The sequence below is a fragment of the Terrapene carolina genome, unplaced genomic scaffold (genome assembly GCF_002925995.2).
Source record: "Terrapene carolina triunguis isolate 2854851 unplaced genomic scaffold, T_m_triunguis-2.0 Scaffold24, whole genome shotgun sequence".
NCBI classification, from domain to species: Eukaryota; Metazoa; Chordata; order Testudines; family Emydidae; genus Terrapene; species Terrapene triunguis.
Window position 1 is genome coordinate 3,349,954 of NW_020664375.1, and position 24,502 is coordinate 3,374,455.

The following is a 24,502-nucleotide window of genomic DNA, read 5'->3' on the forward strand; positions in this document are numbered from 1 at the left end:
CGTCAGCAGGTAAATAAACTGGCCCGGCCCGCTAGGGTGCTTACCCTGGCGAGCCGCGTGCCGAACGTTGCCGACCCCTGACTTAAAATATTCTTGTTTTGGTATTCTTCTTACTCTTTTATTGCATTTGAACTGCAGAAAGGGAGAACTCAGACGTGTCTCCTGTGTAGAAAACTGTGATGCCTGATTTCTCATATAGCACAAGGGTATTTCAGTCTTGATAAAGAACAACAATTCTAGAACTAAAGATGCCTTAGATGCAAGCTATGTAAACGTATGTGTAAGCCATGCCCGCTCAGTGTGGCACTCTGCCCCCGTCTAGTAGTGGCTAGACCAGCTAGAGTGATTGATGAGCCTGTTACAGCCCTGGCTAAGAGAAATGCATCTTCTAGCTCTTGCAGTAGAGGCTTATGCATTAAGATCAAGAGGTCCTAGATTTGATCCCTGCTGCCAACAATCCATCCAGGGATATCAGTATTACATATGCACTGCTATAGTCATTCTAGTTTTAGCTTACCATGTAGGGCCATCACTACTGATGCCAAAGGCTTTCCAAAGAAAGGCCAGGCCCATAGATGAAAATCATGTGCCAGGATGTGCAAACTTTTTACCTCTTTCCATTTCTTTATATATATGATCAAGTCAGACTGGCATCAGAAATATAACTTTAAATGTTACTCCATCTGTGTATTTAATTTCACTTCTCAACATCAGTACCAAAATGCCCAAAGGCATGGATTTTCAAAGGCATTTTATTCATAACTCCACGTGCGATTTTGCCAAAAATAGAGCCCCGGTGAGAACAGCAGAAGCTGGACCTGCTTCAGTATAGGACTCTCGGCTGCTTTGAAAGGTTGATGCCATGTTATACAGTACCAGAGGATGTTGAAGAGGCTGACTGTACAACGGGCAAATTAATGTAACAAAACCAGGCAAACCATCAAACGTAGACACAAACAAAAAGAGAACCAAAGAGCTTAAGGTAAAGTCTCACCAGATATTACAACCCCAACCGGGGCTCTAAAAGGAAATTATTCCATGCATCTGCTTTACAAAACAGCATTACAAATAATGCCTCGCTTAGCTAATATAAGGGCTATAGGTGTCAGCCTCCTGTGCACACCCATTCTTAGATTATATTAAGCCCGTGGCATAAAAAGAGAAAATTGTAGTCACAATAGAATCATAGAAATGTAGCACAGCCACAGTAGGGATTGCCTGAATTGGGGGTGCAGAGGTTGTGTTCCAGGTGCTTTCTCCTGGGAGCAAACAGAGAGAGAGAGCATGGAGTAGGAAGAAGGAAGCCATGAGTCTGCCCTTTCCCCCACATTCCAACCAGCAGAGCTTGCTAGTTACAAGGGAGAGTAATGGGAGGATTTTCTATTGCACCCCACAAAGTGGTGTTGCCCATTACTGTCCCCTTCCAGCAACTAGGGGACCCCAATGAAACTATGCATCTCTGAGGCACAATGCCTTCTGGTGCTTATGCACCACCCCTACCATGAGTAGAGTGTTAAAGAATGATGAAGCAGCCCTTTGTCTGTAAGATATTAGAAGTGGAAGCCATGTGTCCCATTCATCTGTAAAACACCATACCCATTTATCCTAAATAAAAATAATCTGTTCTTATTTTAAGACAGTGGTTTTCAACCGGTGGTCTGCGGACCCTGGGGGTACACAGACTATCTCTAAGATTTCCAAAAGGGGTCTGTATCTCCATTTGGAATTTTTTAGGGGTCCACAAATGAAAAAAGGTTGAAAACCACTACTCTAAGAAATTGCATGTAATGTGCAAAGCATTCTCTGCATCATGCTACCATAGTTATTCCTTTAGCTAAACTGTCTCAGCCCTGGAGACATAGGTTCTAATCCCACCACAAATGTCACCCTATAAATTGATTCATTGCAATGTATGTTTGTAAGTATGTGGTGCCCTGTACTGATTTACAGCATGTGCACAAAAATACCAGTTCTCCTCCCTGCTTAAAAATGAGTGATGTCTGATACAGCAAGGAACAAGGTGCAAGAGAAACATGGTAAAGAGCTATGTCAGTACGAAATTCAATCTATATAAAACCACTGTTTCTCAGCTGCAGCTCTACAGAATATATCTGGAAATTTGCACTCACTTACACAATGAGTCAGACACCTAAAATTGTGCAGAATTTGTCACTTAATTCCTTTGCAAACATAACTCTTATTAAAGCATGCTGGCTAGCAAACCAAGCCATCTACTGCTGTGATGAACAACTAGACCTACACATACAATTGTATTAGAGTTGCCAAAGAATTTTATTTCTTATTAGAAAAAGGCCAGTTTGAACTACAAGCTCCATTCTCTCTCTCTTCTTGTTTTGGACTCTATATGTTGAGATAATTAGTTACCATACTCATCTGTACGCTATAAATATACAGCTGGAGTAATCAATCTAATTTGAAATATATACATTAATTCCATATAAAAATATGAACCAAAAAGACCACTGAAGTTGCAAAGTCAAGCATTCAGTTAGGAAATAAGGTCGTCTATGCAACCTTAATTTGGCCCTCTTGCACATATGCATTAGAACAGCTTTTAATTACTTGATCAATTGATATTAATTCTAGTCCACTATGGTTGTCAGTGTTTTGTAAATGGTGATATGCAGGAGTATCTCCATTTTACATGCAACATAACCAAGCACATACACTTGAACAGGGGTGAAAGTAACTTACAGGATTTACCAGTACGGCCGGAGTCCTGAGCAGTGGCGTGGCCTCAACTGGAAGAGGCGTGACCTCAACCAGAAGAGCCGGGGGCCTCTCAAGATTTAAAGGCCCTGGGGCACCGGCTGTGGCTTTAATTTCTTTATCACCCCGGGGCTCCCAGTTGCAGAGGTGGCTGGGAGCCCCCGGGGCTCAGGGGCAAATTAAAGGGCCCGGGGCTCCGGCCGCCGCGAAGCTCTGGGCCCTTTAAATCCCCACCACAGCTCCGGCAGCCGGGCTTGGGCGGGGATTCAAAGGGCCCTTTAAATCCCCGCTGCGGAAGCCAGTGCAGTCTAGCACGGCATACTGGCTCTTGCCGGTGTGCCATACCGGACCAGACCGGCTTACTTTCACCTCTGCACTTGGAACAATCATTCTGAAAGGCAGTGGAGTTAAGTGGCTAAAACTGGGGTCTGTCATATTATAGACCTGAGTTCCATTCCCTGTTCTGCCAACAAGTAAGCTTGTACAATCTCTCAGATCCTTGATTATCTCATCTGCAAAAGGTGGAGTAGGGGAAAGGATACTTGCCTGCCTCCTACAGTAGGATTATGGGGCTTTGCTTTATAATAAGCTTTTTGAAGTGCACAGAATTAATACCAATCAGTGGAAGAAGTGTTACTAAAAACCATTGCATCTGGAATTGCAAGCCTTTCTTTTTGCGCCTTTCTATGCTTGAATAAAAATGCTTACAAAATTAAACCCATTGAAAATGTTTGCTATTTCATTCCATAAAAAGCTTTGTGGGTGTTTTTGGATTTTTTTTTCTTTTCTGTTCTTTTAAAGAAGAAAAATGTGGGGGAGAGGAGTTTCAGTTTGGGAAAAAAATCACCCTGGGTTGACTCGCTGATAAAGAGATAGGGCCACTGTGCAAAACCAGAAAATATATTTTATTTACAACAGAAGAGAATGTTGGGATCACTCGAATTTTTATGATACGCCAGGCTCTGAAATTTGTTGTTTAAAAGTGATGCGTGACACCAGATCAGCTCCAACAGGCATATGTGAAACCCACGGGAATCAAGCAGCTGTTCCTGTATGAAATAAGCATTTGTCTAGTCTCCGTTTCTATGATGATGCTTAATCAGCAATATAAGGAAAAAAACAGTTATTACAATTGAGTGCAATTTAGGCTTTGCTCCAAGCAGCCTGGATTAAACAAGCTGAGTGAGTACTATGGCTGCTTATCCTTATCTCCTAGGAAACAGAAGGAAAGGACTCGGAAAGGTTCCTTCCATTCATCTGCCAATTCTAATTAATCAAAAAACCTTGATTGCTCATGTAATTTTTTCTTATTCCTTCCATCCACACACAAACCATAAGGGCACAGTTGCCAGAGTTCAAGTAAACTTCACTGATTTAGCATCTCTGACCAGATCTGCTCTACAGACAGCGCTGAGAGAAGTGACCATGTACTGTACCACTTTGCTTTTGCAATTTTGTCTGTACATCACATAGCATCTTTTACCTCTGCTATAATACTTTCATTTGTTAAAAAAATCTAACTGTGAATTCACTCTTTGCAATCATTGCCAGATGGCCAGCTCTGGAAAGTGAAGATGTCCATTTAGCCACAGGGCAGGGCCAAAGGAGACAGCACAAGAGCAAGCTTTCTACACATGCCCATCAATGATTGCTACCTCAACTACAACATGGAGAGACTCAAGCTTGGGGGGGGTCAGACCATATTTTCGTCTCTCTCCCCATTCAGTCTTTGGCCTCTCTATTGAGAATGTCAATGAGGCTGACTGTACAAGGGTGTTTTTCATGATGTGGACTGCTACCTCTCCCCACTCTTGAGACCATTTTATAGCTGGGGAAAATGTGAGCTGATGACCTAGAAGTCAAAAAGTTCCATACCCCATTACCAACACCGTCAACCACCAAGTCCCTCTGTGATCATGTAATTTAAAAAGTGACTTTAAATTTATTTGGCTTCATTTTCAAACCACGAGAGGCTCAACTTCTGAAAAGACACCAATTGATTCTATTCAGTGGTCTAATTCCCACTTGCACACAGTTTTTCAATTAAATATTCCCCAATAAAAACGGCCAGGGGGAAGGAAGGATGATGACATTTTGAGTCACCTATCACCAACAGCAACTAAGATTCTCACATACTTTAATTACAATGCATTCAGAGAAAGAAGATATGCACTAAGAAAAATTGCTTCAATTTCATCTAGTCATTTAAAATCCATTTAAGCCATTATACTCTAAGCTATGCTAACAGAAACTGCCATTAATTTTTGCAAAGCAGGTCACAGACTAAAATAAATCATATTGCTTAACTCTAATGTATGTACATATCACTGATACCACAGAACTACACAAACATCACTGAACTATGTACCTAGAGATACAATAATCACTTATCCCATTGCCAATTAAATCCCAATACAACAGTGGTATCACATCTATAATTCATAAACGAGACCACAGCAAACTGCATTTTAATAACACTGTCAGTTCCACGGTAATATCAAAAATGAATCACACCCAGGAGGACTGCAAAGATTTTCTACACAGATACAGATGAGCATTCTCATTAATGCAGATTGGTAGTTTCAGTGAAAGGTTTTATGTAGACGAGAGTAAATATTCACCATCTATCAACAGAAAGTGATTTCAGTGACATGCCAGACAATTTGGCTCACCTGGAATTCCTCCTAGGAGTTCCCAGGCTGTGCACACCAGTGTTACTGCTGGCTCAGTCTTACTGTACTTGCTGTCAAGAATCTGCCCCAACCCTGTGATGGGGATGCTCCTTGTTGCATTGAACTTGTATAGGACATGGTCAGTCCAGCCTTTAGTGTTTTGGAAACATCCAGTGGGATTTTGGCAATTGTCACTGCATGAGGAAAGTTCCAGGTACAGTATATTTCAGAACAGATAGACAGATATCATTTTCAGAGGTTACTGCTTGGTATTTTCAGTGCACCAAAATAAGCCAGTAGGAAGTTTAAAAGGAATAGATGTGTTGTTCCACCTATATTGATGACGTCCAGGTGTGGGGCAACATGAGAAACATGATATTATGAAAAGTTCTGATTGCGGTAAGGAACATGAGTGTGAAATATAACGAAGAAATGTACCATAAAAATAGCACTAGTGAGTCCACCCCAGTCTCATGGATGGACTTAGAGAAGTGAGCTCCATCAGGCTGCTGAAACACGGGTGTAAATGGAATATTGTGATGCTGGTGAGTACATCAGGAAATTCTCTGCAGGCGAGAATGGGAAAGACAAGGCCACAGACATGAGCAAGTGCAGCTGGTGTGAGATGCATTGATGCAAGGGTAGACTGTTCTCTTTCTATATGAAAGAAGCACATTCTTAAATTCAAAGTTGGAGGATCATTACTTTCAAACACATAAAACGGTTCTATACACGGATTTTTTGTAGCAAAGCCTCCTAATTCCAGTCATTACACTTAACAAATCAATTTCTATTTTGTACACGATAAAAATTGCAGAACTGTGTTTTAAACACCAAATCTTCATGATCATATGGGCATCGATAATGGGATTAGACCAAGTTTGACATACAATAATACACCTCTACCCCAATATAACGCAACCTGATATAACAAGAATTCGAATATAATGCGGTAAAGCAGTGCTCCGGGGGGCGGGGCTGCGCACTCCAGTGGATCAAAGCAAGTTCGATATAATGCAGTTTCACCTATAACGCAGTAAGATTTTCTGGCTCCCGAGGACAACGTTATATCGGGCTAGAGGTGTAGTTAAATAAATAGGCAGATCTGTTGATAATTTGATACTGACAAATGGTAAACCCACACCCATATTTAATTACATTACTTTAAAGGGACACTTAAATGGTTTAGGTCCCATATTTGATATAAATTAACAGTGATGTAATCAGGTGGCAAATATTATCTAGATTATAACTATTTTTTCTGTTTTTTTAAAAAATCCAACAATTGACCACCTGTAGAACACAACAGCCAACATTTTGGTAAGGCAAATAAAACCTCTGGACAAAATTTTCTTAAATCCATATTTAGGCTCCTAAATAAAAATAGTTTGATTTTAAGAAGTGCTTAACTCCCACAGCTCAAGTCAATGGGATCTGCATGTGCTTAGAACCATTGAAAATCCAGTTATTTAAACAGCTAAATAAAAAGCATGTATTAGGCATACATGTATTAGGCATGCATGTTTGAAAATTTTGGCCTACAAGTATACATAGTTTAAGTGCTGCAAAAAGGCAGCAAAAGCAAACAAACACTAGTCCCAGAGCTGTGAATATTTTTCTCAGTAAGGCTGACACAACAGCAAGGAAAACAAATATGTTGATATAATCTCCTTTAGAAGACTAGCAAAGAGAGAGGTCACTTTTCACCAAAACAAAATATGCAGGGCAAGAATTATTATTTTCAAACGTCTCTGAAGGTATCATAAGCAATGCAAAAGCAAGAAGGAAAAAGAATCCTGCAGTAGATCTGGGCACTTAAAAAAGATTAAAGAAAAATAAACACAGAAGTCAATCTAGATGGCAAAGCCTAATGAGGAGGGACTCACTCGGAGATAAACAAGACTCAGTCTTTTCGTTTTGTAGTACAAAGGAAGACCCATACATTATTCGAATTTAAAAAGCCTCTGAAATGAATTAAATTGACTTGAAAAGGCTTGATTTTGCTCTTGGGTATATGTAAAAGCAGTAGCTGATTTTAAAAGATGCACAGGGACCCTTGCTAGAATACTGGAAAGGGAATACAAAAAAAATAGATACCTTCCATTTCCCAAGGGACACATCTTCCAGAATTTGAGTAGATTTGGCCTTCACTACAAAGTTTGGGTTAGTATTTGGATCTGAACCCACTTAGAGCTGACAGACTTTTGGACACTGTGAACTTTTGGAGTTCAGCTTACAGGATAGAACTTCAGTCAAAAATTTTAATATCATCACCTATATTCCAGGGTGCAGACAAGTATATTCTCCATTTGTTACCAACTAGACTGGCCTCCAATGCTTGCATTGCTTCTGGAATAATGTGGGGAAAAGCTTTGGGAGGTTGTATGGTAAAAGACAAGAGATCTGAAAGGAGTATACTTAGGCACTGTATAAATAAGAACCAAGAAATCCAGTTGCAGGAAGCCAAGATTATGAAATAGATTTAGCTGCACCAGAGAAGCTCCTGGCCAGTGCATGTGCTTTCTGTCTCGCGTAAAGGATCCAGCCTAACTATTTAATTGTAATTAAGGTTTCTATTTATGATACACTGTGACAAACAGTATTATTTTTATTAGTATGATGCATGCCTCTGTGTGTTTATGATGGGTTACTTACTATGGAGTTAGATCAAGAGGAGTTGTTAGAGAAACTGAGCAGAAGATGTAAAACAATGGTCTAAATAAGGAACATCCCAGCAAAAATTCAAGCACAACAGCCAGGTTCAAAGCTTTGAAGAGGCAACTCCTCTGCCAAACCTGGAAACACAGCTGTTATGCCAAGGCTGAGAACAGAGAAATCAAAGGGAACAATACAACATTAGAAAACCTCAAAGACCTTAGAAAAAGGAGGGGGTCTGGGTGAGCTGCAAGGGACTTCCCAGGGTGTCAGTGAAAAGATGACAGGTTGGCAATCACAGAGACAGAGGGAGGTTAGCTGCAAGGGCAAAGAGGGACCCTCCTAACTAAACAAGGATCAACGATCAAGTCAGGCAAGAGTTATACAATTTGGCTTTGATTTACTTTCTTGACCCAGCGTGCCTAAATACCATACTCCTGTTTTCTAATTAATAATGGCTTGTTTTGAAAAGGTTGTCCTGTGTCACTGAAAACATCTGCTGGTTGCATACCTCCCAAGAAGAAAAGTCTCCCACGGGGTTCCAAGCTACTTTGGATCTGCTGAAAAAGCCACAGTGAGACACAGCGGTGCTGAAGCCACAAACCCAATCTCAAAGTAGCAGAATCACGGCCCTTCCTTGAGAAAAGTGGAAGCCCAGGGCTTATCACCAAGAGAGAGACCTCCAGAAAAACTGTTTAAAGACCAGAGGCAGATCCTGCCCTGTGGATCTGTGACAATAATATTATAACAATATTCTCCCATTGTTCGATAAATATAGAGGTGAATGGAAAAAATAATCATGGGTGAAATCAAAACGTTTACTTTTAAAGAAAGAAATATTTAACCCATGACAGCATTTGATATCTCATCAATTTTATTCTTATTATAATATAAAAGATACATTATGTACATTCTGTCCTATGGTCTCATGTATGCTAGTTCAGGAATAACAACTGTTCAATGCCAGCATAAAAAGCTGCATCATTGGCTTTGAAAAGAGGCTTATTTTTCATAAGAATCAAGCGGGAAAAACAGTTGAGAAAAATCTATGAGAGTGCAGATCTTTTGTTGCAGTTGCTGTTTAAGTCCCTTGAATTTTTGTTTAAACTTTGATTAAGCATCAGAAATCCTGAAACTTGACTGGCTGAAACGTTTCACCTGTCACAAGACCATATAACAATAGCTTTTCATAGTGTTTTACTCATGTGTGTAACATTAAATTTGAAGCTCATTTCCACAGAAGCAGCTGCAAAACTTGGAAAGTCTCTCCTCTGGGAAGATGCACCATTGTTCCATGTTTAACAGGTGGAAGGACACTCTTTTGGGTCAGAGCATAGAACAAGGACTCAGAAAATCTGGGCTTTTACCCGATCTGCCACACAGATGTCTTGTTTCAGATCCTGGACAAGTCATTTGGGACGTGTTTGCACAAGCTTCTGAGCACCCTCAAGTCCCAGGGCACTCGGCACCTCGTGAAATCAGAGCATTACTTACTCTGTATTTTAGTTCCCCCATCAGTAAAATTGGTCTAATATTTGACTTGTAAAGTTTAATTCTTAGTCCAAAATTTTCAAAAGTAGCCACTGCCTTAGCTGTGCCCAACTGGAGACATCTTGGGCCTGATTTTCAAGCGTGCTGAGCATCCACAGCTTCTGCTAACTTCAGATGCAGTTGTGAGTCTCCAGCACTTCTGAAAGTCAGGCCCCAGGAAGCCCGAGCAGTGCACCAAAAAAAGAGTAACCTAGAGTCAGTGATCACTGTCAGAAACATTGACCTTCGAGTTTGATGCATTTATCTTTTAATTGAAGGCACAATATGTAAGCACAAATTGTTACATTAAAACTTCATAAATGGATTAATTAGCAGGACATGTTTATGGTACTTTGCTACCAATTTTTTTTAAAAGGCAATATAGGAGATAGTACTTCTAAACTGGTGACATCCCCACAGAAATTAAAAAAAGCAACTAACAACAATCTACACTCATCTACATCGCTGTGTTTTAGAGATGCATTCTACCTTACCTTGACATGGTGAATAAGATGTTCTACTTCATTCACTTTATACGTCTCTATTCCTAGCTCCTTAGACAACCGCAGGATGCGATTTTGTGTCGGCCCCACATATGCTCCTCCAAGGTCCACATACTGGACTTGCTTATTCTGGTTTCCCAAAAGACAAAAGAAGAAAGATAAGCCCTTTGCAATCAATCATGAGATAAACAATGTAATCCAGAGAAACTATTTATGTTAATTGAGTATTTGAGGCCAGATTCCCCACCCCTGCCCCGGAGAAAACCTGCAAGAGGAAGCCACAGAGGTGAAAACTCTGCATTGGTTCTCTTTAGAGACATTTCTCCAGAGCATCTCTCCAAGGGCAGTTTTTGCTACATATATAATCATTCATCTTTTCCTTCCATGGAACAGGTGGGAGGGGAGGTGTGATAACCCCAGAACCTGCAAATATCCTGGAAAATTCTGTGTCACCACAGACACTCCATACTTTTTCTTGCCCCTGGTTCAGCACTGTCAAGGACTTCCCTACATGCCACAGCCCTGGAATTCTACCCTCATGAGGGGTTCTTCAGTATGCGGGAGGCTCTGCTCAAAAAATAAGTGCAATAATTTAGATACTATTTGTGGAGATAATTACCCTTTCAGTGAAAGTTCTTCCTCCAACTCTGTCACGGGCTTCCAACACCACAACACTCAGCCCTGATTCAGTCAGCAACTTGGCTGCCGACAGACCTAAAGGACAAATGAGAAACAACACTGAACAACTCCACACAGTGGATTCTGTAGCCTGCGTGGCTTCTAGACAGTCAGTAGTCAGCACCCCCAGACATTTAGTAAGAGGTGTCATGAATTTTGACTATAAAGAGCTTGTAAGGGGGGAAAAGAATCCCCAAAGGCAACTAAAGGTAAATATAAAACAAGATAGTGGTCACATTTTCACATGTGCCAAGCACCTTCAGCTCCCAGTGGCGTCAACTGGGGTAGAGTGAGTTTAGCCCTTCTGTAAGGCAGCCCTAGCTGGGTAACAATGAGAGAAACAGTCATATTGTTGTACACAGAACACACATACACATGCAGTTCTCTGCGGGGGGGGGGGGGGTATTTTATTTTCTAATTCTGTTCTCTAATTTCTGCAAGTGTTGTCTTTTCTTTAAAACCCACCAGGTAAAATGGACGGAATCAAGTTTATATTAGGCCTGTCCTCATTTTGAATGATTTGGTCAAGCCTGCTCTAAGCTGCCTCCTTTCCAAGCTAAAGCATTTTAGAGTCCATTCATGTTTAGAAGAAGTCAGAAGGCAGGTTCCCTGCCCTTAAGAGCTTATACTTTAACTAAAAACTAAACAGAACTAGTGAGTGTGGCAAATAGTAGGAGGGAAATGGAGGGTGAGTAACCAAGAGAACATGGTTCCATTCCTTGCCTCTCTGCATTATATACAACCACTTCATTCTCTTCCTTCCTGCCTGGACACCAGCAGGGACAGCATTGAGAGCACAGGAGAGACGGTCTCCTTGTACTCAGATTTGGTGCCCTGCAGCCAGGAGGAGAAACTGCAGGGAAAGCCAGATTCAGTCTCTGCAGCCCTGGGTTGCAGCATGCCCAGTCTCTCTGTGGCAATGGCATATGCACAGTCCGGCTGGCATACAGGAGTAGCTGTGAGGGAGAAGCATGCTCAACGCAAACAGAATCTTCAGAGAATTTAGTTGCCAAACTTTAACAAGTCTCTGCTCACCACGTAAAAACAGATTTTTCCGAGGCTCGTAACTTGGTCATATATGGGTAAATTTTCATGGGGGCAGCAAAAGGCACATCCCTAACAGGGTAACTCCCCTGCCAATAAGAAGTGTCAGGCAACTTTAAGTATAGGTGATGTTGGTAGCTGGAGCTGATGACAATTCATTCTCTCTCATTATCAGCTCGTAATTTCCCATAGTTGCCGTTACAGCTTTCAGGGTTAACTGCACCTTTGACTCCCACACATCTGGTATTTCTTGAGGGCACCCATTTAAAGTTTCAGGGTCCAAGCCATCACTTCTCTCAGGTGGAGACCTGCATCTCTCTCCCTCCAGACCAGGGGTTTAGGCTTGCAGTCCCTCTGCAACTCATTGTGAATTCCCCAGCAGGCCTGACTGAGAACCAGCACATGTGGTTAACCTATCTCCAGGGTTTCAACAGTGAATACCTTTACACAGTAACATCAAAAGAGTGTTACTGGAACTCTAGAGACCTGGGTCCTACTCGCAGCTCAGCCATTGGTCTGTGGTGTAACCTTGGGCAAGTCACTTCCCCTTTGTGACTCAGTTTCCTCATCTGTAAAATGGCAATAATAATACTGAGCTCCTTTGTAAAGCACTTTGAGACCTACTGATGAAAAGCGTGATAGAAGATCTCGGAATTATCTTTACACAACAGTGTTTACTTCCAGCCACAGTGGAGTAGCTTCTGAAGCAGGGGTGGGCGAACTACGGCCCAGGGGCTGCATCTGGCCCTTCAGACATTTTAGTCCGGCCCTTGAGCACCCGCCAGGGAGCAGGGTCCGGGGCTTGCCCCGCTCCGTGCGTACCATGGCTCAGTGCAGCTCCTGGAAGCAGCAGCATGTCCCACCTCTGGCTCCTACATGTAGAGGCAGCCAAGGGGCTCTGCACACTGCCCCTGCCCCAAGTACCACCCCCGCAGCTCCCATTGGCTGGGAACCACAGCCAATGGGAGCTGCAGGGGCAGCGTCTGTGGACGGGGCAGCATGCAGATTTGCTTGGCTGCGCCTCCATGTAGGAGCCGGAGGGGGGGACATGCCGCTGCTTCTGCCCTGCCCGGAGCCTGCACCCCGACCCCCTCCCATGCCCCAACCCCCTTCCCCAGCCCTGATCCCCCTCCTGCCCTCCAAACCCCTTGGTCCCAGCCCAGAGCATCCTCCTGCACCCCAAACCCTCATCCTCAGAGCCTGCACCCCGAGCTGGAACCCTCACTCCCCCTCTCACCCCAACCCTGTGCCCCAACCCAAAGCCCCTTCCCGCACACTGAACTCCTCATTTCTGGACCCACCACAAAGCCCTCACCCCCTCCCGCATCCCAACCCCCAATTTCATGAGCATTCATGGCCCGCCATACAATTTCCATACCCAGATATGGCCCTCGGGCCAAAAATTTTGCCCACCCCATTCTGAAGGTTACCTCAACTTTTCACTTCAGCATACCAATAAGTACAGCAAGCTTTCAAATAACCCTGATACAATGGGCTCTTCATACCCCATAACAGAGCAAATGAGAGTCTGCCAAATGCAGTTAAAACCTGACCTTTCCCATAAAAGGAGCAGACTATAAGGCAGGAACAGCATATTTTGAGAGTAAAAAATATTCAGTATGTTCAAATGCTTGCCAGAGCGTCAAACACTTTCCATTCAGAGATTGTTTTACTGTCTAAAAATCCTTCTGGAAACAGATTGGAGCGCTGAAAAATGCAGTGTCCATCATAACAGACCATTATTAAATCTGCCAAAGCAAGAGTCAATGATATTATTAATCATTTATATTACAATAGCACCCAAAAGCTCCAATTAGGAATGGGGCTTAATCCGCTTATCATGCTGATGTACTGTCAGTATTGTCTGTTGTTGCCTTCTGCTCTCTCCCCATCTACTTGTTGTATCCACCCTGTTGTCTCTCATCTCATACATAGATTCTAAGCAATTTGGGGCAGGAATCATCTTTTTGTCCTGTGTTTGTACAGCACTTAGCACAACACGACCCAAATCCATGATGGGGGCCTCTAGATGCCACTGTAATAAATAATAACACTGGTCTACAATTTTTGAGAAGTCGTCTGCTTCAGAGATAAAATGTGCTATTTATTATGTATTTTGATGTGCTGAATTCAAATATGACAATTAAAACAACTGATTGGCTACTGTTTCTAAGATATTTAAGTTTTTACATTTTATGTCTATGTATATTGTGTAGATAGTAGAGTTTTAATCATAAATTGTAAACCTAGGTCTTTTCATGTGTTTATGATTGCTTTACATGATAATATTTCACCTGTCCTGTTTATGTAACACTTTAAAAATCAGCAAAAGAGTTATATAAATAAAATTTATTATGAAACAAAAGGCAAAAAACTATTATGTACATAGTTTAGTCCTATTCAGTGTCTACTCGGCGCTGCTTGGCTTGTCTCTTGTATTCATTAAATGGATCATCTCTTGTCACTGTCCAGCAATAGTCTGCAAGCATTGATGGGCTCCATTTGCCCTGATAGCATTTCTCCATTGTTGCAATGTCCTGGTGAAATGGCTCGCCGTGCTCGTCGCTCACTGCGCTGCAATTCGGTGGAAAAAAATCTAGATGAGAGTGCAAAAAATGTATCTTTAGTGACATGTTGCAACCAAGGCTTTTGTATGCCTTGAGGAGGTTTTCCACCAACAACCTGTAGTTGTCTGCCTTGTTGTTTCCGAGAAAATTTATTGCCACTAACTGGAAGGCTTTCCATGCCATCTTTTCCTTGCCACGCAGGGCATGGTCAAATGCATCATCTCGAAGAAGTTCACGAATCTGAGGACCAACAAAGACACCTTCCTTTATCTTAGCTTCACTTAACCTTGGAAATTTTCCACGGAGCTACTTGAAAGCTGCTTGTGTTTTGTCAATGGCCTTGACAAAGTTCTTCATCAGACCCAGCTTGATGTGTAAGGGTGGTAACAAAATCTTCCTTGATTCAACAAGTGGTGGATGCTGAACACTTTTCCTCCCAGGCTCCAATGACTGTCGGAGTGGCCAATCTTTCTTGATGTAGTGGGAATCTCTTGCACGACTATCCCATTCGCAGAGAAAACAGCAAACTTTGTGTATCCAGTCTGCAGACCAAGCAAGAGAGCAACAACCTTCAAATCGCCACAAAGCTGCCACTGATGTTGGTCATAGTTTATGCACCTCAAAAGTTGTTTCATGTTGTCATAGGTTTCCTTCATATGGACTGCATGACCAACTGGAATTGATGGCAAAACATTGCCATTATGCAGTAAAACTGCTTTAAGACTCGTCTTCGATGAATCAATGAACAGTCTCCACTCATCTGGATCATGAACGATGTTGAGGGCTGCCATCACACCATCGATGTTGTTGCAGGCTACAAGATCACCTTCCATGAAGAAGAATGGGACAAGATCCTTTTGACGGTCATGGAACATGGAAACCCTAACATCACCTGCCAGGAGATTCCACTGCTGTAGTCTGGAGCCCAACAGCTCTGCCTTACTCTTGGGTAGTTCCAAATCCCTGACAAGGTCATTCAGTTCACCTTGTGTTATGAGGTGTGGTTCAGAGGAGGAGGATGGGAGAAAATGTGGGTCCTGTGACATTGATGGTTCAGGACCAGAAGTTTCATCCTCTTCCTCGTCTGACTCCAGTGAGAATGATTCTGGTGCATCAGGAACCGGTAGTCCTTCTCCGTGGGGTACTGGGCGTATAGCTGATGGAATGTTTGGATAATGCACAGTCCACTTTTTCTTCTTTGACACACCTTTCCCAACTGGAGGCACCATGCAGAAGTAACAATTGCTGGTATGATCTGTTGGCTCTCTCCAAATCATTGGCACTGCAAAAGGCATAGATTTCCTTTTCCTGTTCAACCACTGGCGAAGATTTGTTGCACAAGTGTTGCAGCATATGTGTGGGGCCCACCTCTTGTCCTGATCTCCAGTTTTGCAGCCAAAATAAAGGTGATAGGCTTTCTTAACCATAGTGGTTATACTGCGCTTTTGTGATGCAAAAGTCACTTAACCACAAACATAGCAGAAGTTATCTGCACTGTTCACACAAGTACGAGGCATCTCTGCTCACTTTGGCTAAACAGAAATGTGTCCCTTTGCAAAATCAAACACTGACAAATAAGAGAGCATGACACTCTATGATTTCTAGAGCTGATATAGGGCAATTTGTTCAGCAGAGTGATGTAAGCTTCGTTATGATTGCATCATCCATGACTTCTATGAATAACATGATGCAATTCATATCATGCATGATGCAATACCAGCTTCAGATTGCATCATTCATTGTTTTGCCTAAAAAGCAAGTACTGTCCAAACCCAGTCATAGATTTATTCATAGATCCAGTCAAAGATGTATTTTAGTCATTTCTGGTTTAAATTGAGATCCCTTCCCTTTATAACTCACTTATCCTCCGCCATTCCCAAGTCAAGGGTCGTATATACTGACCCAATAGCATATCTTGAAAACTAGAGCCAATCAAAAATTTTAAGCATCATTTTCATTCTCAGTGACCCAGAATTAGTAAAGTTTGACTACATTTATTTCAGAAACATTTTGGCTGTAGAGCAGTGTAATTATACCTAGATCTTATATATTACTTTTCATTAATAGATTTCAAAGCACTTTACAAAAGAAGATAAATATAATTACCCAGATTTTATTAATAATGATAATGCTGAATGAAGAGACAATTCCTTGCCCAGAAAACTTAGAACCTAAATGATACATTTATAGCCAAAGGGTTGGGGACAATGATATAACTTAGAAATAAATTAACATAGTGATGACTGGCACCATTTTGTTAGCTACATTTTGCGGGGGATGGGAGAAAGCTGTTTAAAAATGTAGTAAGAGTTGCAATGGGAAAAGCATACAAATGGTAACCCTGTTTCTGGACCAAATTCAGAATTATACCTTTTGTGTGGACTCAGAGGTTATTTTTTAAACTCCTATGAACAGAATAAGCAAGTATTGACTCCATAAAGCAAAGTCCAGGAAAAAATCTCTTCCGTGGTATGAAATCTTGTCAGGTGTTCAGAACTGTACACATTTCAGCACAGCTGCTGGTTTACCTGTCTCTTTTTCTTGGATTGCAAACAGAATGCAATCCCTTTAACTTTGCCTAAGATTTTAGAGTTTAGACAAACAGATCAACATAAAGGAATGTGTCTAAAAATATGATTACTGCCCTTATCATTCAGATTTCTTCTGCAGGATATTTTTTATCACAATGGTATTTTTTCCAGAGAGATTTCTACACACACTGATTGCTATGTAAGGAACAGTGAAATTTTCACCTAAGAAAGAAAAAAAGCACCAGCTATCTTTTGTCACCAGTTCAGAGGACAATAATTTAGTACAGCTTCCATTACAGACTTGCTTACTTCAAAAGAAAAGAGAGTTATATCTACATCTAATTCACATAATGAAAAAGACATACTGAGTGCTGTCATGGCAATGCAGTAGCCTTAACTCTGATTCCTCCATGAGAATCAATACCTAGAAAATTAATACAAACAATAAAGAAGCAAAGAGGACAGGTCTTATCTGAAGCCTCAGACTGAGGATACAGTTGTGCTTAGAACAGGTTAAACAAGGCAAAAGCAGCAAGCCTTCAGAAGTTACTATGGCAACCTGATATCAAAATGCATCCACTTGAAGATACTGGGATGAGATTGTCTTCTAAGGGCTTTTATACTGTGAGTTCAAGCTATGGAAATTGTTTCTCCATCAGACAGTAATTTGCATTCAAGTGACTGTTTTACTGAAGCATCTTCAATCATAACAATTATTTCATATAAAATCCAAGCATATTTCAGTCCTTTTTGTTGTTGTTGGTGTACCTGCTGAACATCCTGGAACAGAGTTTTAAATAATAGAACTTCCCCACCAACATCCTCCTCCCAGCTTCCTTAAAATAAGAGAAAGAAGACTGATAAGTGAGACAACAAAAGCTGTGATCTTTTGTCAGTTGTTCAAAGCATAGAGATAGGCTCAGACTTTGTCCAAGTGCAGAATCCAAACTCAGATCTGATCCAAATTTTTCCACTGCCCCCCACTCTGTATTCTGAAGCTACATCTACACTACCCGCCTGAATCGGCGGGTAGAAATCGATCTCTCGGGGATCGAATTATCGCGTCTCGTCAGGACGTGACATTTGATCCCCGAATCGACGCTTGTACTCCACCAGCGGAGGTAGGAGTAAGCGCCGTCGACGGGGAGCCGCGGAGGTCGATTTGCCGCCGTCCTCACAGCGGGGTAAATCGGCTCCGATACGTCGAATTCAGCTACGCTATTCGCGTAGCTGAATTTGCGTATCTTAAATTGACACACACACACACACACACACACTGTAGTGAGGACGTAGCCTAAGATAAAAAGAAGCCCCAGAGCCAAGATGAAATTTGGGGTGTTCTAAAGTGGATCCCAATTTTAGAGCTCAGACCCCACTCTATCCAGAGCCAGTATACATTTCATTAGGATTGTAAAACTCTTTCAATTTTAAACCTTAGTATTTTGATGAGAATTGTATTGCAAAACACAGGATAAGTTGAACCTCCAGTACTTTCTAAATGATACTTACAGCATTTCCATATAATTTCTGTGTATTGAGAAAAGCCTATTGTTGTTCCTTGGATTGTTAAAGCTGCATACAACAGGTCAGTCATGACTTTCCTTCTCCCTCAAACTAAGCACAACAGCTCTGCAGCATACTAAGTCTCCAGTACTACCATTGTCTATGAAGGAGTAAATGGATCATTTTTTAAAAATCTCTCTTCAGGTTCATTTACCTCTTTCTGCAGAAAATCCCATGGAAATGGGTTCCTGGGAGAAGCAAACAAAAATATCTTCCTACAGGGACATTTTGACAAATAATTTGAAGAGGGGTCAACATGCACACATTCTTCCCCCACAGACCAAACAGTGGATTATCTCTTTAGAACCTGAGGATTATCAGGGCATCCACAGGAAAACAAGGCCACCTGCATGGAGCCCTTGTGTCCGTCAACATCAGCTCTTGGGTTACCAAGATTTCATTTGCCATAGCAGCCCACAAGATTGGTGAGTTCTGCAACATGGAGGAGGAGCATGGATTCTATTTTAAGCACTTTGATGGCCCCATTGTCATATTATCTGAGCATGGCACAAACTGTAATGTATTTATCCTCACAAATCCCTTGTGAGGTAAGGAAGTGTTAGTATCTCCATCTGTAAGATGGGGAACTGAGGCACACAGAGCCTAAGTGACTAGCCCACAGTCACAGGGCAGAAACTTGAACTCCCGTCTCCAGAGTCCCAGACTACTGCCTTAACCACTCGCCCATCCTTCTTCTCTGTTACTGGACAGACCTTTGAGGTTTGGGACATCAACCCCACAGTCCTTCCCTTGGCTCTCCTCTTCTTCCAACAGCACAAGAATTTCAGGAATATGATAATCTCCTCCCATTCCTTCCAGTAATACCCATACCCACAAGTTTTTAATGTGAGAGTTGTTTTCTCAACAGTCAATTCTTCCAGGTAAATGTGTGTTCTGGAATCAGTAATCTTTTCATGGTGTAAAGGCCATTTTCTATATACACACACACACACACCAGTAGCACCTAGAGGCCCCACCCAAGATCAAGACCCCATTGTGCTAGACACTACACAGAGACAGGCCCTCCCCTGAAGACTTTACAATCTAAACAGACAAAATGATGAAGGATTATTATCCCCATGTCACAGATGGGGAAGTAAAGCAAAGAAAGATTAAATGATTTGCCCTTCACCATGCAAAGTGTGCCTATTAGAGGTGGCAACTGAAGCCACATTTCTCAAATTCCAGTCCAATACCTTAGCCACAAGATCATCTTTCCCTTCTGTCTCTCTCAGACTATCTACTAAAGATTTAGCATTTTCATGGTCGTTAATTAATAGGAACACAGGAACTGCAAGACTGGATCAGACCAGTGGTCCATCTAATCCACTGTTCTGTCTCTGACCATGGCCAGTACAAGATGCTTCAGAGAAGAACCTTGCAAACAGACAGATGTAGGATAATCTGGCCCCCACATTAGGTCTCACCCTGGTCTCTAATATTTAGCGTTCCTGATCTATTTTCTTTATACCTTTCTTTATTTTTACCATGTCCTCTCATCAGTCTCCTTTCTAAGGTAAACAATCTCTAATGTCTGTAACTTGAAAATTATCAACAAATTCCTCAGTTTAATTCTTCTAGGACCTAAGTATTGCCGCCCCCGCCTCCTGCCACAGGGGTTGGGGGGAAATCTGCATCAAGAAGCTAGCCAGAGATTCCAGCCAGTAGGAGCAGAAGCAGCCAAAGCAGGAATCTCTGGAACTCTGGACATTTGGAGAACTTTCTACAGTTATGACTGGACTTTCTCAGCCCTTACTCCAACTCTCCCTCAAAGTCTCTTCAATTCAGCTTCACTCCACACATGCCCTTCTTTCCTTCTTGTCCCCTTCCCTGTCCCCTCACTCCTTTCCCTTCAGTGTCCCCTCTTCCTTCCCTTTAGCTGACCCAGTCCTAAGTAACCCAGTCCTAAGGGGTAGAACATATAAGCAGAGTGAACCCCCAAAAGTGTCATTGGCTGCCATCACAGAGTTCACTCTGCTTATATGTTCTACCCCTTCCCCCACCTTGTGTTATGTCTTGTCTATTTAGATTTGAAGCTCTTTGGGGCAGGAACTGTCTACTACTCTGAGTTTGTACAGTGCCTTGCACAATGGGATCCTGTTCTTGGTTGACCCTCAGGCACAACTGTAATAAACATGATTAATAAATAATAACCACAATAACAGGAGAAAGATTGAATGCCAGTCAATCAGATGTTCTAATTGCCTCATAAATAACTGCCAAAGGTAATAAACATCAAATGCATCTTTAACAACTTCCCTGGCCAATCTAAAATGGCATGTTGAGGGTGAGGAAACTGCACTGGTCATACTTGTCCTGTACTATTCCCTGAAACTACCGGGAGCTCATCATACATAGATGCATAAATCTCTGCAGTTGGATCTTCCTAGATCTTTTCCTTCCTTAAATAAAAGAGAAGTATGGATTTTAATGAATAAACAGCAAAGATTACAATTAAAAAAAAAATATCTAGGGATCCAGCCAAGAAAACCCTGACAGTTTTCCAAGGGCTAGCCCCGGTACTGTGCACACAAACATGTATTGATAACAGTAAAACCAAAAACCCATCATAATGTTTGTCAAGGTAAATTGAGGCAATCCTCTCAAAGGAGCTAATGCTTTCAAAATAGCTCACCCCAGATACCACTTCCACTGAGGCACAGGCTAGGTTCTAATGGTGAAAATGGTAACACCCATGCAGCAGAGCTACTCTATTTACCGCTGATCTCTGGGCAGGGGAACTCACTTAAAAGCATGACATTTTAAAATAATACATTTGGGGCTCTTTTTGTTTGCCTTGTAGTTTCTGAGCTGTAGCAGTCACATTTTCAAGTTATTTTCCACAGTCAAGAGGGCTAGAAATTTACTTTCTCTTTTCAAATGAAAGCTGACATTCCCACAAAATCAACTGACTTCAAGAGCTGAAGCTTTAAGAAAAAACATCACATATGAGACTTACTATAAAATTAGGAGTTGTCAGCATTGCTGGGGGAGTGGGAGGAGGGCACGTGGGGAAAGAAACTGCAATGAGGAATACACTTCTTCACCACAATAGTCATTATCTATTATCTATAATCTCTGATGCTCTACTTCTCAGTCTGGAGCTAACAGCAGACAACAAAGTGAATATATGCCATATGAATAAATTAATTTGATTAAAATTGAAGTTACAGAGCAAGAGGCAAGGTCGGGGTGGTGGGAAAAACAGTCATGGCTCCATGAATCAGGGGAACCAACCCTCTGTGCCAATTTCACAGGCTACAAAAACTAGCTCTGCTAATGGAAAATATGGTAGCTTTTGTTCAGACCACATTACTCTAAAATTAAAATGCAAAGCCTGTCTGGTTACACTTTTGGCTCCCTGACCTATTTTTTAGCACTTTCTTTAAAACACCCTCCAAGTTTAGTCTCAGCAGCATGATATATGGTGCAGCTCACTACAATATTGAAAACAACAGATCCTAGGGCAGAGAAATGGAGAGGACACACATCTTTTGTTCACAGCTAAGCAGCAATTCCCCATGTTTTGTTTTTCTTTGCAATCCCCTATATCATCTTTATTGCATTACTGTGCTAGAAACTGGTATTTAATAACATTGTTTTTATGTTGCTGACTGCTCTAATGAACACAATCTGATTACCACTCAGCAACTGAGAGATTAAACCTGGCACTGATCACCTTTACCTCTGTGCTCGCTCATTGTTAGTTAACAGAAATGTTTTCAAGGAAATAATGGCTTGTGACACCATCACCAGCAAGACATCATATATTAGTTTTTAAAGCCCTAACCTTGGCCCAGTTTCAATTTGATGGGAGAGGTGGGTTATGCGGGCATTTTTTAATTTTTATTGACTTTACTGAAAGGTTGAGGTTTTTTGCTCTTTCAAAGAACATTACAAGTGTGCATTACATTTTCAGTAGACACACTGTGATCTGTACGCAAGCAACAGCGATGGAGGAGAGTTAACTGGCCGAAAATCAGTTCACATGACAGTGATGTTGCTAAGGCAAATGAGGACATAATAGATAATCCCACCTTTTACCGCTGAAGAGAGAGGCTTGCATCTTGGGGATGTTTCAACATCCAAGTTGCTCCTGCATTTCTAGATGACAGTATTGCTCACAAGTGCAATCCCAAGGTACAGTCTCAGCCAGGATGCTATTCAGAACTTCTGTGATGTGCTACAGCATGGCCTGGATACTATGAGGCTGAGAAGCCATGCCCTATCTGATGCCATTTATTGAACTAACACATACATAATACATATGCTTTCAGGAAGAGGACAGTCCTTTCACCATGCCATTTTATATGATGGTTCAATTAAATAAAAGAGGGCCATGTTAGCTAGTTTGTTAGCCTTAATTCTTCAGGAAATCTGCATTATATTAAATACCTTAGCGGTTAGATACTACAGTCAGAGTCACCCGAGAAAATGTTAAGGCAGACAAACTTCTCTGCAGGAAATAGCTCTGTAGAAGTAGAGCAATACTTTTGGTCACTATAGTACATGCACCGAATGCAGTTTTGAATGCCATTAAAATGAATATCACTCTGTAACAGCGTGAGAGCTTCCAAGAAGTGACAGTTTCAGAAACGCTAAGGTGCAGAGACTGTCAATATGCTTGTTTGTTTCAAATATTTGTACAGGGATAAAAAATTTCTGCCTGGGATATGCAAGCACAATTTTTTTTTGTTGATATTTCACAGACTAGTGCATATACTGAGTCTGCTCCATAGCAGGCCTGATTCTATAACTTTCCCATTGACCTCAATGGGAGTACTTCTGTGAGTTAATATCGCTTAACATGAGACAGGTTTATAGAATCTGGCCCATAGTTATCAATGACCCTTCTCCTAGTACAATACTTTTATGCAATTCATGTACTGCACAGATGGCAGTATTGAAAAAAAAAAAAGATAACAACTGTCATTGAAATCATTCCAGCTGGATTTGTTCCAAGCAGGGTATCTGCTAGGTATTATGGAATCTGGACAGTTTTAAGCACAGCTATAGCATCTTAGGCCCCAATCTTGCAAATTGTGGCATGCAAGCAGTTCACTGCACCTGTGTGGAGCTCCATTAACTTCAGTGAGTCTCTACATGATGCAACTGTGTGCACATGTGCAGATCAGGGCCTTAGGGTGCAGTTTCATTCCAGTTACATGGGTACAATTCCCTTCAAAATCAAGGCGGTGGTAGCTGAGGGCAGAACTGGACCCTCTAGTTACTCTGGGAGTGCCCAACAGTGGAGTAAAGGATTCCTATTGGTTCCATTGTGTTTTCTATTTTCAGGTGCAAATTTTCAATTGCTAAAACTGGGCCTTCAAGGCTTCAGGAGAATATTTTTATTTTCAATTTTTTCAAACACGATCAGTTGTAGGTTCTACTGGGGTAAAAATAAAATCAACACCAATGGGGTTTAAATGCTCTCTATTTTGTTCTTATGAACAGAGCCCCAAGGATCTATTGGAGAAACAAGATACATTTGTATTGGTAGTAGTAGTAGTAGTACCTGAGGGCTCCAACCAGGACCCTGTATTGCTAGGCACCCTACCAGCACCTATTTAAAAAAGAGAGGCAATTCCTGCTCCTAATAGCTCACAATCTAGGTTGCATCAGAACAGAACAGGTGGATAAAACAAACAAATGAGAGGGTGGAGGGAAGAAAAGTGGCAGATGAGGTGTCAGTAAAGCAAGCATATTTTAGCACAATGAGCATTACATAAGAACATAAGGACGGCCATACTGGGTCAGACCAAAGGTCCATCTAGCCCAGTGTTGGTGTCATTAGGCATAACCCTAGGTAACTCGGGAGGGTGGAAGACCACGAATGTCGATGAAGCCTTCCTGCACTAGGCCTAAATGAACCAAAGTCCTTCCATGTTTAAACTCTAATCGACCTCAAAAGCCAGATGCAGAAATTGGAATGTGTAACAGCCAGTTATCAGGTGCAGCACCGCTCATACCGGTGCCAAGCGGTGAAAGGCAAAATAACAAATCAAAGGAAAGGGACAAGATAATAATTC

General features: G+C 41.7%; 1 protein-coding gene across 1 annotated transcript in view; it reads right to left on the reverse strand.

Annotated features, from left to right (window-relative positions):
• LOC112114833 (amine oxidase [flavin-containing] B-like) overlaps positions 1-19,283 on the reverse strand; it is a 50,428-nt gene extending 31,145 nt beyond the window's left edge. Inside the window, exons 1-3 of the mRNA XM_029911147.1 lie at positions 19,187-19,283; positions 10,710-10,804; positions 10,082-10,219 (exon numbers count right to left, since the gene is read on the reverse strand). Of these exons, the coding sequence (XP_029767007.1) occupies positions 10,082-10,219; positions 10,710-10,804; positions 19,187-19,283 (330 nt within the window). The remainder of the gene's footprint in view (positions 1-10,081; positions 10,220-10,709; positions 10,805-19,186) is intronic.
• Positions 19,284-24,502: the final 5,219 nt, after the last annotated feature.